This window comes from Dipodomys ordii, unplaced genomic scaffold, assembly GCF_000151885.1.
Source record: "Dipodomys ordii isolate 6190 unplaced genomic scaffold, Dord_2.0 Scaffold36, whole genome shotgun sequence".
Taxonomy (NCBI): Eukaryota; Metazoa; Chordata; class Mammalia; order Rodentia; family Heteromyidae; genus Dipodomys; species Dipodomys ordii.
This window is the reverse complement of record NW_012267252.1, coordinates 6,667,655-6,680,954: the sequence shown is the minus strand read 5'-3', so window position 1 is coordinate 6,680,954 and position 13,300 is coordinate 6,667,655. Positions and strand designations below refer to the sequence as shown.

Here is a 13,300-nt window from a genome sequence, read left to right as displayed (position 1 = left end):
GCGAGGGCTCGGCGTGGCGCTGGCGCAGCGCGGACAGCTCGGCCTCCAGCGCACGGTTCTGCGTCTCCAGCTGGTGCACCTTCTCGATGAACACAGCGAAGCGGTCATTGAGGCCCTGCAGCTGCTCCTTCTCATTCGTGCGGATGATCTTGTACTCGTTGGTGCGCGCCGCCGCCTGGCTCAGGTCCAGCCCCTCGGACGCCGGGAGCCGGCGGTAGGCCAGACCTAGACCGAGCGACGAGGCCCCGGAGCAGGCGCCTGAGGAGGCCACGTTGCAACGGGACAGCGACTGTGAACGGAAGCTGCCCGGGCCACCGGCCCCGGAGAGGCGCGCAGACAGGCGAGAGCCATCCCCGAACACCTTGCGGTAGGAGGAGGAGGAGCACAGGTAGTGCTCGGAACCGAAGCTCATGGTGCGGGGGGATTGGGGCCGTGTGTCCGGCTGCGGCTGAGTCTACCCAGGATGCGAGAGGTGCGGCAGACTGGGCGCGGTGGGGCGGTGCGCACCGGGTTTTAAAGCGCGGGGCCGGGGCGGTGCGTTGGGGGCGGAGCTTCTGCTCTAGGTCCGTCGCGGAGAGGGAAGAGGGGCGCCCAGGAGCGGGGGCGGGGAAGCTCGGTGACTACCGCAGCCTTGCGCTCGGGGCGCAGGGGCAGCGCGGTGTGCGTTAAGAGCCTCTCGCCGTGCGCAGCGCAACTCCCCAAGACCCGATCGTGATGGAAAGTGACCAGAGGAGAGGGGGAACGCCTGGACATCTGAGTTTACGAGCCAGAAACCCCAAGACTCTGTGTCTCGAGTCTCAGCGGGGAGAGCAGGCTTTCTGTAAGGCGTCTTCTACGCCCATCTCCATTCCAGAGTTACCGAGAAGGAGGTCTGGGTTTTCCAGGAAGAGTAGGGGGTCCTCAGAGCGAGGCCCTGTCGCCTCCCTCAGGCGTCTCCAGGGCGCCAGGGCGGAGTTGAAAGTGGGTCTATGGGGTTGAAAGTGGGGCTCTGCGGCTGAAAGAAAGCTTCCCTCCGGTTCTGCAGCTCCGAGGATGGGAGGGTGTGCAGAAAGCCTGCGGGGCCGCAAAGTACGTGAGCCCTAGGATGTAGTGGGGGAGGGAGTGGTAAAAAAACAAAAAGGTGGGAGAAAGGGGCCCAGCTCTGCAAATAACAGAAAGCACTCGGAATTATTGGAGTTCATTAACAAGGCACAGGATGGAAGGCTGGAGAAAGGGGCGGGGGTACAGAGATTTGTTTTTAAAACGCTGTATTTTATTGTTGTTGCTGCTATTATTCAAAGCTCTATATTTCAAAACATTTCAGAATGGTGGTGGTGGTGGTGTGTGTGTGTACGCGCACGCGGGGCTTGAATTCAGAGTCTGGGCGTTGTCCCTGACTTTTTTGCGCAAGGCTTGCACTCTACCACTTGAGCTACAGCTCCATTTCCAGCTTTTTGCTGGTTAATCGGAGAAAATCTCAACCGCGATCCTCAGATCCCAGCTCCTGAATAGCTAGGATTACAGATGTGAGCCCCTGGTGCCTGGCTTTATGCTGACTTTTTCATGTCCACTGTGCCCCTCTTTGACAAGTGTGAATTCATTACCTGTCTGGCCCTGTAGGTATTTGGGGTTCTAGTCAGTCTTCTGGTTCTCTTGGCTCTGCTAAGCCACTTCTTAAGTTTAGTCAAAATTTCAGAAGTGGGGAAGAGCACTGCTGACTGAGCTGACCTTGCTGCACAGTGAAAAGATAGATGTGTGCTAGGTGATGGATGCTTATCTTCAAGCTTATTGTATCACTCAGGGTGGGAGCAGGCTTTGGAGAGGCAGTAGGAATTCCCTTTCAGTTGTACTTCACAGTCTGAAGTCCTTTGTTTACTCTTGGAAGATCTTGTATTTCTAGGATAAGCTTAATTTCACTTTATGGGGTAGGGAATTGCCTAGAGAAGCCTCCAAAGGAAAGGACTTTGGAGTATATCTCTTGGTTTTGGGCTGGTTGTGGAAGATGGTCAGGCCTTGACACAACCTTGTTTTCTCATAGTGCACCAAAAACCTATATTAGGCTCAATTAGGATGTCTTTGGGCTTAGAAAGACCCAGGCTGGCGAAGGATGGAAGAGTACCTGCCAGTCATTGTGCCAGCACTTGTGCATAGGTTTTTTTGTTTTGTTTTGTTTTTTCCTTCTGGCCTCTCTTCAAAGCAGAGAAACACCCTGCCAAAGGTCACTAGCAGCAAAGACCAACATAGGTTCTTTCATCACTACAGAATTCTTCTTACCCAATGAGACTTGCTTATTTCTATTCAGCCATAATAGGCTAATGTGGGCTTCAAAGAGTTAGCAAGTTACTTGTAATTGGAAGAACACTGGACTCAGAGTCAAGAGGTGATGGGGTTCAATTGTGCCTTCTGTCACTTAGTAAGTATGTGGGGTTAATGACACCTACTTCCCCAGGGTTATGAAAGATTAGGTTGATGAACATGGAGCCTACAATCTTGGATAAGAACTTATTGTCACTATCATTGTCTTTCAAGTGAAAGGATGTTGCTTCATACCCACCAGAAAGAGGATATGAATTAGGTTTTGTGAGAGGAGTACAGGATACTGTTCACTGCAGTGTGCATGCCAGGGCTTCACAGGCTGCCCCTTGAGGAACAGAACACAGTCAACCTTGATTGTGGTACCCACCTGAGTATTTCAAAGTGGAAACAACATAGATGATCAGAAGCTCTACTTTCTGGGTTATAGTTCCCATGTAGTTCCGACCCTGTTACACAGGACTACTAAAAATCATCAGAGTGTTTTTTTTTTGCCAGTCCTAGACCTTGAACTCAGGGCCTGGACACTATCCTTGAACTTCTTTTGCTCAAGGCTAGTATTCTACCACTTGAGCTGCAGTACCACTTCTGGCTTTTTCTGTTTATGTGATACTGAGGAATCAAACCCAGGGCTTCATGCGTGCTAGGCAAGCACTCTACCACTAAGCCACGTGCCCAGCCCTCCAAGACATTCTTTAACCTTTCCATATTCCAATAGAAGCAAGCACCCTAATGACCAGAGTCTACATAGAGCAGAAAAAGTGAAGCAACAACAAAACAAAATACAACAAAATGTCAATGGTCCTGGGAAATGTGGAGAGTGGGCTGCAGTTTGCATTATCTCACAGCTTATCTGAGCTTTCTTCCTGGATCTCCTCCCCTTCTTTTCCTTGATATCCTGCCCCCAAATCCAGATGTTTGGTTTTAATAATTTCAGCACAGAGCTATCATCTTACAAAGGAGTGATCTTGGCTGAACCACAATCTATAACTCCTTCCAGCTGGCCACATTTCCTGAAAGAGTGCCCTGGCCATGCCAGGATGGTGTCTTCCTCTTCCTCTAGTGGTGCACTCAGAGCCACAGACTTGTTGCTCTGTCAGTCCCCAGTTCTCCATCATGCCACATCCTCCCCAATCTCTCTGCGGCATTTGGCAACACTCACCACTCCCCTTGGTCTCAAGGATTTAGTTGGTGGCCTTCAGCTCTTTCTTCATTTTTAGATATTAGCTGTCCCACAGGCAGGAATGCTTTTGGCAAAGTTCTTTCCCTGAGAGAGTTAGTTTTATATTGTAGTTAATCCTAACCATGTGGCCTTGAATGCATTACTTGCTGAACACTAGAATTTCCTGAGAGCATAAATTCAGATTCCCAGGTCTTATTCAGGATCCATTCTGAAATTTAGATTTCAGAACTTTTGACTCACGTCTCATGAGATTACTGTGAGGTTTAAATGGCCAGCTAAGCCATTTGAGACCCTTAGGTCAAGCCCTCAGTACTAGCAAAACAAATGAATAGAATAGAATAGAATAATAGAAAAATAAATTTTCTGTTTTTTTTTCTTTTTGTCCATTGTGGGGCTTGAACTCTGGGCCTGGGAGTTGTCCTTCAGCTCTTCAGCTCAAGGCAAGTGCTCTACCATCAGAGCCACAGCACCACTTCCAGTTTTCTGGTGGTTTATTGGAGATAGGAGTCTCACAGACTTTGCTGCCCTGGCTGGCTTTGCAGTGCAATCCTCATATATCAGCCTGAGTAGCTAGAATTATAGGCATGAGCTACCAGCACCTGGCTAAAGTTTCTGTTTTGACTTTAGCAGTTTCTTGGTACTTAAATCTGAGCATCTATATTTTCCTTTTATCTCCCTCTCCCTTTCCCTAGATCCCCATTCACTCTTTACTCTCCTCTCATTCCACCTTCTCAGAACTTTCTTTTCATTCACAGACTGTTAAGTCTGAGACTATGTTGAACCAAGTCTCCCAAGAAGCAAGGAGACTCTCCTGTTCAGTTGTAGTTCAGTACCATGGACAGCTCCTTGGTTTTGTTGCTGTGTATCTCCCTCCCTCTTCCCATCTTTCCCTCCTGTACCTCTTTCTCCTCCCCCTCCCCTTCCCCTCCCCCTCTTCCACCTCCTCTCCATCTCTTCCCCTCCTCCTCTTTTTCCCTCTCCTCCTCCTCCTCCTCTTCCTCCTCCTCCTCTCTTCCTTTTCCCCCCTCTTCACTTTGAACTCTCACTTGGCTTTTTTGCTCAAGGCTAGCCATCTACCACTTGAACCACACATCCTTCCACTTTCGAGCTTGTTGGTTGATTGGAGATAAGAGTTTCATAGACTTTTCAGCCATGGCTGGCTTAGAGCTGTTATCTTCAGATCTCAGTTTCCTACTAGCTGGGATCTCAGGCATGAGCTACCAGTGCCCAGCTTGCTGCTGCTTCTTCTTTAAAAAATTTTTAATATGGACTGGTTAGATTTGCATGTCACCCTTGTAGTGGGTGCCTGGGTACTAGATAGCATAGAGTCAGGATGAAAATGAACCGGGGAAACCTTTTGACCCACGCCTTGCTTTTGCTGATTTCCAGAAAAAGGATCCTAGTCAGCCAGTGGTTCAAGATTATTAATTGCCTGGCTGGAGAAAGATGCAAAGAACCTGGAGAATTTCTTCAGCCTCAGATTTCTCTACACTTAGATTTCTGCTGATGCCTAAAAAAATATCTTTCCATTCACCTCAGCAGATGTCTGGACCAAGATTTTCTCTCCCTGGAAAGCTTTGAGGCCTAATATAGATACTCTGAGACAGGAACAAAAGAACTCTAGTTTGAGCAACAAGATAGTCCTTCCTTAGGGCTGTTTTCCATGGGAAATAGAAGAGAAAATGCCAGAGCATGGTGGCCCCAAAAGGGCTGGGGTGGAAATGACAACATGGAATGGGAAAGAGACTGGGGTCTCTGAAAGCGGATTTAGTGAGTTTCCTATAACTATGCCTGGTGCTAAGTTAAAGGACATACACAAAAAAACACAAACCTTTCACTTTCCTATCTAAATGGGAGGGGATCTCTTACATCTCCTTATCCAAACAAGGAAAACAAGAGCCTTTTTATAAGATACTTTCTGTAATGATTTATTGCATGTTATCTTTTTTTTTTCTCACAACAAACCTTTTTAATGTTGTGCTAGTACTGGGACTTGATCTCAGAGTCTGAGCACTGTTCCTTAGCTTTTTTGCTCAAGGCTGGTTCTCAACCACTTAAGCCATTGTTCCACTGTAGACTTTTAGATGTTTAATTGGAGAGAAGAGTCTCATAGACTTTTCTGCTCCAGCTGGTTTCAAACTGTGATCTTCAGGTATCAGCCTCCTTGAGTAACTGGGATTACAAGCTGGTAATGAGCACCTGGCTCATACAACACACTTAAAATTATTAATAATCAGAGACAAAGAGAAGGTAGGTGATTTGTCCAATGTAGCCAACTAGAAAGTAGAAGCACTGGGTGTTGAACCAAGTTTCTCTATCCTTAGGCTGGTTTACTTTCTATTGCATTTTAGCCATAATAAAGACTTACTTTGTGTGTGTGTGTGTGTGTGTGTGTGTGTGTGTGTGTGTGCATGTATGTGTGTGTGTGGTAAAATCTATATTATTTTACTATTTTACATGGCTTACTATTTTAACAATTTTATGTGTTCAGGTCAGTTGCATCCACAGTGTTACATGTATCACCACCATGTCTTATATTATTTTTGTCAGCACTATTTATTTCTAAAACTTTTCTATCATTCCACTAAACAATAACTCTTCAGTCCACCTTATCACCATACTCTGGAAACTTTCATTCTAGTTTCTTTCTTTATGGATTTGACTGTCCATTAGGTGCCAGTGGCTTGAGCCTATAATCCCACCTACTCAGGAGGCTGAGATCTGAGGAGCACAATTAGAAGCCAACCCAGACTGACAGATTTGAGAGATTCTTTTTTTTATTTTTTATTTTTATTTTTATTTTTTTTTTTGGGTCAGGTCGCGGGGCCTGAACTCTGGGCCTGGGCGCTGTCCCTCAGCTCTTCAGCTCAAGGCTAGCACTCTACAACTTGAGCCACAGCGCCACTTCTGGCTTTTTTCTTTTTGCTTATGTGGTGCTGAGGAATCGAACCCAGGGCCTCAGGCATGCAAGGCAAGCGCTTTACCACTGAGCCAACTCCCCAGCCCCCAGATTTGAGAGATTCTTATCTTCTATTAACCAGCAAAACCCTGGAACTAGAGATGTGACTCAAGAGGTAGAGTATCGACAATGACCAAAAAAGCAAGTTAAAGTCCCAATAGTTCCCACGCACAGACACAAAACAATTTGACTTTTTTTTTTTTTTTTGGTTAGTTATAGAGCTTGAACTCAGGGCCTGGGTGCTCTTTTGCTCAAGGCTAGCATTCTACCACTTTGAGCCACAATGACACTTCTGATTTTCTGGTGGTTAAGAGCAGATAAGAGTCTTACGGGGACTTTTCAGCCCAGGCTGGCTTTGAACCTTGATCCTCAGATCTCAGCCTCCTGAGTAGCTAGAATTACAGGCATGAGTCACCAGCACCTGGCTGAATTTGACTGTTTTATTCAATCATATATATATATATGATTGTATATATATATATATACATATATATACAGAGATATACATATATATATATAGAGAGAGAGGTAAGATTATATAATAGTCTCCTTTTGTGTCTGGCTTATTTCACTTATATTAATATCTTCAAGATTCATTCATTTTCTAGCATGTGTCAGAACTTTGTTTCTATTTTCTATAAGCTCTTGTAGTTGCAAGTGACAGATAACTCTCTCAGACTACTGGAAGTGATGAGAGGTTATTGTAAGCAACCTTACAGCATTCAAGAAGAAGGAAATCTCAGCCATATGCTAGATGTTCAGGAATAGCCACACAGCTAAGTTTATTGAGATTTAAATACAGTTTGGAATCTGATCCGCACAACTCTATGGACTAAATATCTCATTGTTCTCTTTGTGGCAGGAAATTGGTATTCCTTGATACTTGGACATTATGCCAACATAGTGATATTCTACTTAGAAGTATTCTTCTGTATTGTCTGGTGCTAACAACCAGCTATTTCATACCCTGTGAAAAACAATCCTTGGGCTTTTGCTGGTTCTATATTTCTATTATTTCCATTATGTTGTTCTTCCATTTATTCCAACTGATACTCTTCAAATTTTTCCAGTTCTATTTTCTGATTGACCCAGTTAATCTCCAGTCACTTCAAGAAATCCACTTGCTTACCTAGAAAGAAATTAGCTGCCCTTGAGTTGAGCATTTCCTCAGCTATAGGGTGATAATTCACATGCTGTTGAACATGACTTCTAGTGTGAAAGACTTGCCACCCTAAGAAGGAAGTTGGATGCTTGGCAGGCACAGACAGCCCTTGGCTTAACCACTATCCTGTATTCTGTTGATAGCCTCTTTATTGTACTTTAGTCCTATGACCCATATCTGCTTCTGAGACTGCAAGTCACAGAACATGGGTATATATGTCTGAGTTAATGTGTACTATGGAGGCATTCTGAATGTATTTTTATGTTATGCCCAGTCACCATATGGTTGATACGTAGTTTGGAGTTGCTTGGAATAGTCTAACCTTCCATCAGGCTGCCTACTTATAGTTTCTGCATAGGGTTGTTTTTCTAAGACTGAAAAATCTGTTTTCAGTTCTTTTGCCAAGACTGAAGTAACAGGAAGAGATTCAGAACACAGGGTACACTGAAGTGTTGGCAAATTCATGAGATGACACTTACTTCCAGTAAGCTATAGGATTGTAGAGTTCTTTAGAGAAACAAATGATGGAAGAATATGTTTATATATGAATCATATATATATATATATTTTTCACTTTTAGCCCATCTGTACCCCAGCCTATAGGATTGTGCGGCCCACATTCAAGATGGATCTTTTCTCTTCACTTGTCAACTCTCTGGAAATGTCTTCATAGACGTAACAGATGTGTGCTCTACATCTCTCAATACAGTCAAGTTGGCAGTCAAGATTAACTATTATAAGGCCTTTAATAGTTTGTGACTGTAACGGAGAATGTAGTGCTCAGCAAATATCACAAAAATGTCCACCCCTGCCCTCCCAACTATATTTTTTAGCCTCTCATAGTTAGGTTTGAACATGTGACTAAATCTGGCCAAAGACCTCTTAGTGAAAGTGATATGTATTCTCCATCTTCCTCTTCAGACTTCGGTATTTGACTGTTAACTGAAGCTTACCCCAGAGTCACCTTGACTAGTACAGTTACTAGTTGACTAGTAGTCAGTAGTTACTAGTATCTTTTGTCCTCATCATTCTCTTCTAAAGCATAACAGTGTTGTCCAGATAATCACAAAGGTCACATTCATGATTTCCTGTTGACCTCCCCCAGACAAGGTTTCTATCCACTTGACTTTCCATCCTTGCTGCCATTGAGCCAAACCAAAAGACTCTACTTTGGCTTGCATTTCTCCAAGCTCGTGCATTTCAGTCTTCTCACTTCCTTGGCATAGATCTTGTTAGCTTCTTCTGAGAAAGCCTTCATTGGCTACTCACTACCTGCTGAACAAAGCCCACATGATCTCAGAAATGTAAGGTCCCTTATAATCTGTATCTATAACTAGTTATTTATGCAGAGCTCATTCTCCCACACTACATCATGGACTTCTTGGAGCCTAGTGCAATGTCCAATTCAGCTTATACCCTCCCACACAGGTAATGTTTATTGAAATTGGAAGTTAAAAATCACTAAATTAAAGAAGAGGTACAATTCTAGGCAAAAAAGGCAACATGGGAGGGATCTCGATGCTAGACTTTAAACTCTATTATAGAGCCATAATAACAAAGACAGCCTGGTACTGGCACAAAAACAGACCCAAAGACTAATGGAATAGAATAGAAGATCCAGAAATAAAACCACATACCTACAGTCAGCTGATATTTGACAAAGGAGCCGAAGACATACAGTGGAAGAAGCACAGCCTCTTCAATTACTGGTGCTGGGAAAACTGGGCGGCCACATGCAGAAAAGTAAAAATGGACCCCAGCCCGTCACCATGCACTAACATCAACTGAAAATGGATTAAAGACCTTAACATCAAACCTGAATCTCTGAAACTACTGCAGGACAGAGTAGGAGAGACACTTGAACTTATAGGCATAGGCAGGAACTTCCTGAACAGAGTCCCAGGGTCACAACAAATTGGAGAGAGACTCAACAAATGGGAGTACCTTAAAATAAAAAGTTTCTGCACAGCTAAAGACATAGCAACCAAGCTAGAAAGACAACCAACTAACTGGGAAAAATATTTACCATCAATATATCAGACAAGGGGTATATACAGTATATACAGGGAACTCAAGAAACGAATTCCTCTCAAACCCAACAAACCAATTACTAAATGAGCAAGGGAGCTAAAGAGAGACTTCTCAGAAGAAGAGATAAAAATGGCAAAAGAAATATATGAGGAAATGTTCACCATACCTGGTTGTAAAGGAAATGCAAATAAAGACAACCCTGAGATACCACTTTACCCCAGTCAGAATGGCCCACAACCTAAAGTCAGCCAACGACAAATGCTGGAGGGGATGTGGAGAAAGAGGAACCCTATTACACTGCTGGTGGGAATGTACACTTAAACAACGACTTTGGGAAGCAGTTTGGAGGATCTTCAGAAAGCTAAATATTGACCTCCCCAATGACCCAGCCATACTATTCCTAGGCATCTATCCTGAACAACAGGAACCAGGATGCAAGGACACATGCACCTCCATGTTTATTACAGCACTGTTCACAATAGAAACAACCCAGATGTCCCACCACAGATGAATGGATCCAAAAATTGTGGTATCTATACACAATGGAATATTATGCAGCCATTAGAAATGACAAAATAATGGCATTTGCAGGGAAATGGATGGAACTAGAAGAACTCATGTTGAGTGAGGTAAGCCAAGAGCAAAGAGACAAATGGCCACATGGTCTTTGTGATAAGTGGATATTAAATCCAAAGTGTTAGGTGATACGATATGACAAAATTAACAGGACTTAAGAAACAAAGAACTTCCACTCATCTGGTCGAACCACTACTAAATATCCACATGCTGCTGATCACATGTATGGTATATATGTGCACACTGGAGGGAAACTAGGAGGAGGACACAGAACTAGAGGGAATCAGGGAAAAACATACAACAGCAGGACCCATCAACTGCACTGGACATTGATCAAAACAAACTAAGCAACTCAATGGCAGCGATGGGAGGGAGGGGATGAGTGGGAAAGAGGGAACAGCTGATGATATGTGAAAGGAAAGGAATGTAAATATCTCCCGATGTGGAAGAAATAATTGTATTGTCAAAACTCATAGAACTCATAAACTTTATAGACCATGATAGACAATTTGCCCCATGAAAGTTAGAGTGTGTTTGTAACTTTAAGCATCACTGAACCACAAAAAAAGAAGTACTAATAAAAGAATTTTTTAAAAACATCAACTGGGAAGGTAGCTCAGTGGTAGAGTGCTTGCCTTGCATGCATGAGGCTCTGGGTTCAATTTCTCAGCACCACATAAGCAGAAAAAGCCAGAAGTGGCACTGTGGCTCAAGTGGTAGAGTGCTGGCCTTGAGCTGAAGAGCTGAGGGACAGTGCCCAGGCCCAGAATTCAGGCCCCATGACTGACAAAACAAATAAATAAACAAAAAATAAATTAAAAACATCAAATGAATTGCAGTGATGAAGGTTGTCAGTAGCCCACACATTAGACCATTTAGAATGTGTTAAAATACAGGATTTATGTGTTGCAGCTCACATTCAAAGATGATTAAAGACTATCTGCATGAAAAAATTTGCTTAGAGATCTGGGATCTGGCTCAGGTGGTAGAGCACATATCTAGCAACCAAGAGGCCCTGAGTTTAAACCCAAGTATCTCACATACACACACACACACACACACACACACACACACACACACACACAAAGCTAGCTGGATGCTGGTGGCTCATGCCTGTAATCTTAGCTACTTGGGAGGTTGAGAGCTGAGGATTGCAGTTCAAACCCAGCCTGGGAAGGAAAGTCCCTGGGTCTCTTATCTCCAATTAACCACCAGAAAACTGGAAGTGGCAATCTGGCTCAAAGTGGTAGAGCACTTGCCTTGAGCAAAGTGCCCAGGCCCTGAGTTCAAGCCTTACAACAGACCAAAAGAAAAAAGACAAAAGCAAACAGAACAAAGACAACCACAAAAGAATCCAGTCTGTACCAGGCGCCGGTGGCTCTCACCTGTAATCCTCACTATTCAGGAGGCTGAGATCTGAGGATTGCTGTTTGTAGCCAGCCCAGGCAGGAAAGTCTGTGAGACTCTTATCTCCAATTAACCACCAGAAAATCAGAAGTGGTGCTGTAGATCAAGTGGTAGAGCACTAGCCTTGAGCTGAAGAGCTCAGGACAGCGCCCAGGCCCAGAGTTCAAGCCCCACAATAGACACACACAAAAAAAATCCACTTAGCTCAGGACAGAAAAGAGGTAGATGGGTAGATAGAAGATTGAAAGATACTGAGAAGAGGTATCAAGGGACTTACCCAGCTTTCTCAGCAGCCTAGTATCTTGTTCTCCATTGCTCTAGCCATCTCTCCATCAAGAGACAGACTCTTGACTTATATACCTTAGAATGAATGAATATATCTATAAACACTTATATATATATATATATATATATATATATATATATATATATATATATATATTGTTGGTTGTGGGGCTTGAGCTTGGGGCCTGGGCACTGTCCCTGACCTTTTCAGTCAAGGCTACTGCTCTACCACTTTGAGCCACAGCTCCATTTCCTTTATTCTGGTGGTTAATTGGAGTTAAGAGTTAAGATTCTCACAGACTTTCTTGCCCAGGCTGGCTTTGAACCATATTCCTCTGATCTCACCCTCCTAAGTAGCTAGGATTACAGGCATGAGCCATCAGCTCCTGACTTCCTTAGAATATTACTTAAAATTCTGTCTAAAAATCCCAAGGTCTGTACCAACTACTGGCAGCTGATGCCTATAATCCTAGCTACTCAAGAGGCTGAGATCTGAGGATCACAGTTCAAAGCCAGCCCAGGCAGGAAAGTCCATGAGACTCTTATCTCCAATTAACTACCAGAAAACCAGAAGTGGCCCTGTGGCTCAAAGAGCTAGAGCACTAACCCTGAGCTGAAGAGCTAAGGGACAGCGCCCAGGCCCAGAAGAGTTCAACCCCACAACCAAAAATAAATAAATATATAAATAAGAATCCTAAAGTCTGAAGACTGAGGCTGGGTTATACAAGTTGAGTGTGGAGTGTCTTGTAGTACCACAAGGAAAGGAATTGCTATAAAAAAAATACAAAGGTGGCTAAGTGAGGGCATGTCAAAAGGACATAGGTGACAACTGGAAAAGCCCTCAGTGGCCAAGACTGGAGTAATTTGTCCACATAAACTATGATTGTCAGAATAAGGAACATCAAAGTTCATCCCTTCAAAAACCAGAAAAAGTTCACAAAGCTGTCAACACCAATTTTTTTTAGAAGTTTGGACATGAATCAGAAGTCTGGAGATATCAAGAGGAACTAGCTGAATCTTACTAAGAACAGCCAGCTCTGTGGAGTTTTAAGGTATCCTGCTCTCGTCTTTGTGTTGCAGTGTCTTTGAAGAAAGTAGTTTCATTCTGTTCCAGGAACCAGTACTACAGGGAGCAGGATAGATTTCATTCTCAAGGAATTATGGTTGTTTCCTTTCAAAGAACCTTCGTGCTGGGTCTCCTTGGAGGGCTAGTAGCTCTGAAGACTCGTCTTTTTTTTTTTTTTTTTCTTTTTCTTTTTGGGTCCGGTCGTTGGGCCTGAACTCTGGGCCTGGGTGCTGTCCCTCAGCTCTTCAGCTCAAGGCTAGCGCTCTACCACTTGAGCCACAGTGCCACTTTCGGCTTTTTTCTTTTTGCTTATGTGGTGCCGAGGAATCGAACCCAGGG

The 13,300-nt window shown here is 43.9% G+C and overlaps 1 protein-coding gene across 1 annotated transcript in view; it reads right to left on the bottom strand.

Moving 5' to 3' along the window:
* The window catches only part of Ina (internexin neuronal intermediate filament protein, alpha), a 10,971-nt gene extending 10,559 nt beyond the window's left edge, over positions 1-412 (bottom strand). The window contains exon 1 of the mRNA XM_013017595.1: positions 3-412. Within this exon, the coding sequence (XP_012873049.1) occupies positions 3-412 (410 nt within the window). The remainder of the gene's footprint in view (positions 1-2) is intronic.
* Positions 413-13,300: the final 12,888 nt, after the last annotated feature.